The sequence below is a fragment of the Micromys minutus genome (genome assembly GCF_963924665.1).
Source record: "Micromys minutus genome assembly, chromosome: 4".
Lineage (NCBI taxonomy): Eukaryota > Metazoa > Chordata > Mammalia > Rodentia > Muridae > Micromys > Micromys minutus.
Genome location: NC_137973.1, coordinates 52,780,811 through 52,784,038, shown reverse-complemented (window position 1 = coordinate 52,784,038; position 3,228 = coordinate 52,780,811). Strand labels below are relative to the sequence as shown.

General features: G+C 41.8%; 1 protein-coding gene across 1 annotated transcript; it reads right to left on the bottom strand.

Moving 5' to 3' along the window:
- Positions 1-2,032: 2,032 nt before the first annotated feature.
- LOC308419410 (translationally-controlled tumor protein-like) lies at positions 2,033-2,830 on the bottom strand. The gene has a single exon (XM_080915142.1). The coding sequence runs from the start codon at positions 2,752-2,754 to the stop codon at positions 2,236-2,238; it is 519 nt and encodes a 172-aa protein (XP_080771268.1). The 5' UTR covers positions 2,755-2,830; the 3' UTR covers positions 2,033-2,235.
- Between the last annotated feature and the right edge of the window lie 398 nt (positions 2,831-3,228).

Sequence of the window (3,228 nt, the reverse complement as noted above, 5' to 3'; positions counted from 1 at the left end):
ACTGTCCTTTCTTCTACTTCTAATGTATTTTCAGGGTGTTTCTAGTGGGCAGCATGGAGTTAGTCCTGCTTTTCACCCAAACTCAGGATATGTTTGTTTCCTTCCCCCAGTGCTGAGATCACAGACATGCACAGACTCGTGTGACTTTTACATGGGTGCTAAATATTCAAACTTAGGTCTTCCTACTCTTAGCACCTAAGCTCTTGTCCACTACATCTTCCATATTATCTTTTCTTCCTTCCTTTCTTTCCTCTTTCCTCCCTCCCCTGCCTCCTTTCTCTTCCTCCCCTTTCTTTTTGTCCATGCCAAACGTTGCTCCACTCACAGAGTTCTTCCCCCCCATATCCTTTGCACTTTACCTCTAAGAAGACAGTCCCCCTCCCCTTCCCCTACCTTAGAAGTATCAAGTCTCTGCAGAATTAGCTTCATCCTCTCCCACTGAGGCCAGAGGTGGCAGCCCTGTTCTACATATGTGTTGGAGGTCTTGGACCAGCCTGTGTATTCTCTTTGATTGGTAGATCAGTCTCTGGGAGCTCCCAGGGGTTCAGGTTAGTTGGTACCATTGGTCTTCCTGTGGGATTACCATCTCCTCGAGGGCCTTCCATCCTTCTCCCAGCTCTTCCACAGGGGTCCCCAACTTCCATTCAAGTTTGTCTGTGGGTATCTGCATCTGTCTTAGTCAGTTTAGTCAGAGGGATGTTATGCTAGGCTCTGCCTAGGTAGACTAGCTGTGGGGGTGGGTGGATCCAGCTAGGATGGGTGGTTGGGCAGGGCTCCATGCTGGTTAGTTTTGGAGCACAAAAAGATTTCTACAAGGAAGCAGGATACTACTGGGATCTCATAAGGCTCCTCCAGACCGGAAAGCCAGGACACAGATAGACAATTCAATTATGTTTAGCACATCTACATTCCACTAAGCCCATCTAGCAACTTTTAAAATTCAGGTGTGTCTTTCAAAACTCTGGAAGTCCCATATTATTTAATAAGCAAAGCCAACTAATTGTACATTTGATTTTATGTAATAAAATACTATAAGGAAGTTATCTTCTTTCATAATAGCAGGTCTCAAATCCAGGGCTTTGTACAGTCTATGCAAAAGCTCTCCTACTTAATTACATCTTCAGCCCTATAATCATTCTTGTTATTTCCTATTCCTGATCTCATGGTTTGTATGCTTCATAATCTTTAAGCTTTTCTTTTAAATTTTTGAGCATATTATAATATCTAAAATAGCTGCTAAGCTCTATCATCTCAGGCTTTGGGTGTACCTCAGTTGATAAGAGTATTTGCCTGTCTTGCACAGAATTCTGGATTCAGCTGCACATACCTGGTTGTAGTGGAATAAGTCTGTAGTTTCAGCACTAGGTACATGGATACAGTATGATCAGAAGTTCAAGGTCACCCTTGGCAACACAATAAGTTTCAGGTCAGTTTGGACTATAAAACTATGTTTCAAAAATAAAATAAAAGTCATCATCTCTATAATTGATGTATATACTTCTATTTATTGATATCTCTCTAAGATTCATTTTTCTATTCACTAGAATGTCCTTCAATTTTATATTGACTTCTGTACATGACAATTTTTATATTATATGTTGTAATTGCAGGCTTTTTCCCCTGTACCTCAATTCCTGAATAATGACTCAGAGACTTATTATTCATCAATAAATGCCTAGGCCTGTTTTTATTGAAAATAGATACTTTTTTCATATAACATATCCTGACTATAATTTCTCCTTCCCAGTTTGTCCCCACCTCCATTAGAGGTATCTCTCTGTCTCCCATTAGAGCATAACAGGTTTCTAAGAGACAATAATTGCAAAACAAAATACAATAAAATAAAACAAAAAACCACTACACCAAAGTTGGATAAGACAAACTAATAGAAGAAAAAGGGCCCAAGAGAAGGCACAAGAATCGAAGACCCACTTGTTTACACATTTCGGGGGCCCCATAAAAATACTAAGCTGAAAGTCATAATATATATGCAGAAGACCTGGTTGTCTTAGTTATGGTTTTATATATGCAGTTATATTTTTTTAATTTAAATGCACTTTATTTTTAGACAACCCACATGACATGTTTTTCTTTAAAAAACAGTGCCTCCACTCCAAATAAATCCCAGTCAAAATAAGAGCTCAAGATGACATCAGTTCCATTTGTCCTAAGTCCTGGTGTTGTATAGATGGTAAGCAGCAGCCAATTACGGTGACAGGTGATAGATCCAATTTGTTAACATTTTTCCATCTCTAAGCCATCCTTAAAGAAAATCATGAATGGAGTCACACCATCCTCACGGTAGTCCAGGAGAGCAACCATGCCATCTGGATTCATGTTCTCACCAATAAAAAACTGGTAGTTATTGAAGTTAGCAAGGATGTGCTTAATTTGCTCTGCAGCTCCAGCCATAAAAGGCTTCACTCTTTCTGGTTTATGTTCTTCAAGTTTGCCTTTGAGTGATTTCATGTAGTCTTTGATGTACTTTTTGTAGGCCTCTTTTGTGAAGCTGGTTTCTTGTAAGTGGTGATTCATGACAATGTCAACACCGGTGACCACTGTGCTTTCGGTACCTTCGCCCTCCGGACCTTCAGCGGAAGCATTTCCACCAATGAGCGAGTCATCGCTGGCACCCTCTGTTCTACTGACCATCTTGCCCTCCACCTCCAGGCACAGCCCGTTCGCGATCTCCCGGATCTTGTAGATGTCGGAGAACAGCTCGTCATGGCTGATGAGGTCCCGGTAGATGATCATGGTGACGGCTGGGGACAGCGGCGCTAGCCTGACAGAGCGGAGTGAGCGCGGTGGAGCCGGAGCGGCGCTGGGGGGAGGAGGGAGCGGGCGGAAAAAAAAAAAAAGCTATATATGCAGTTATACGCTGCAACAAAACACCATGACCAAAAGCCAAGGTGGAAAAAAAGGGTTTATTCAGCTTACACATCTACATTGCTGTTCATCAACAAAGGAAGTCAGGACAGCATCTCAAGCAGGTCAGGAAGCAGGAGCTGATGCAGAGGTCGTGAAAAGTGTTGCTTACTGGCTTGCTTCATATGGTTTCTCAGCCTGTTTTCTTGTAGAACCCAGGACTATCAGCTCAGGGAGGTTATTACAATGGATAAGACCTTCACTCATTGATCACTAGCTGAGAAAATGTCTTATACTTGGATCTTATGAAGGCATTTCTTGAACTAAGGATCCTTCTTCTTTAATGACTGTAGCTGTGTCAAG

Bases quoted from the DNA above. Each gene is read 5' to 3' on its own strand.
- LOC308419410 (XM_080915142.1), bottom strand. From the start codon at position 2,754: ATGATCATCTACCGGGACCTCATCAGCCATGACGAGCTGTTCTCCGAC.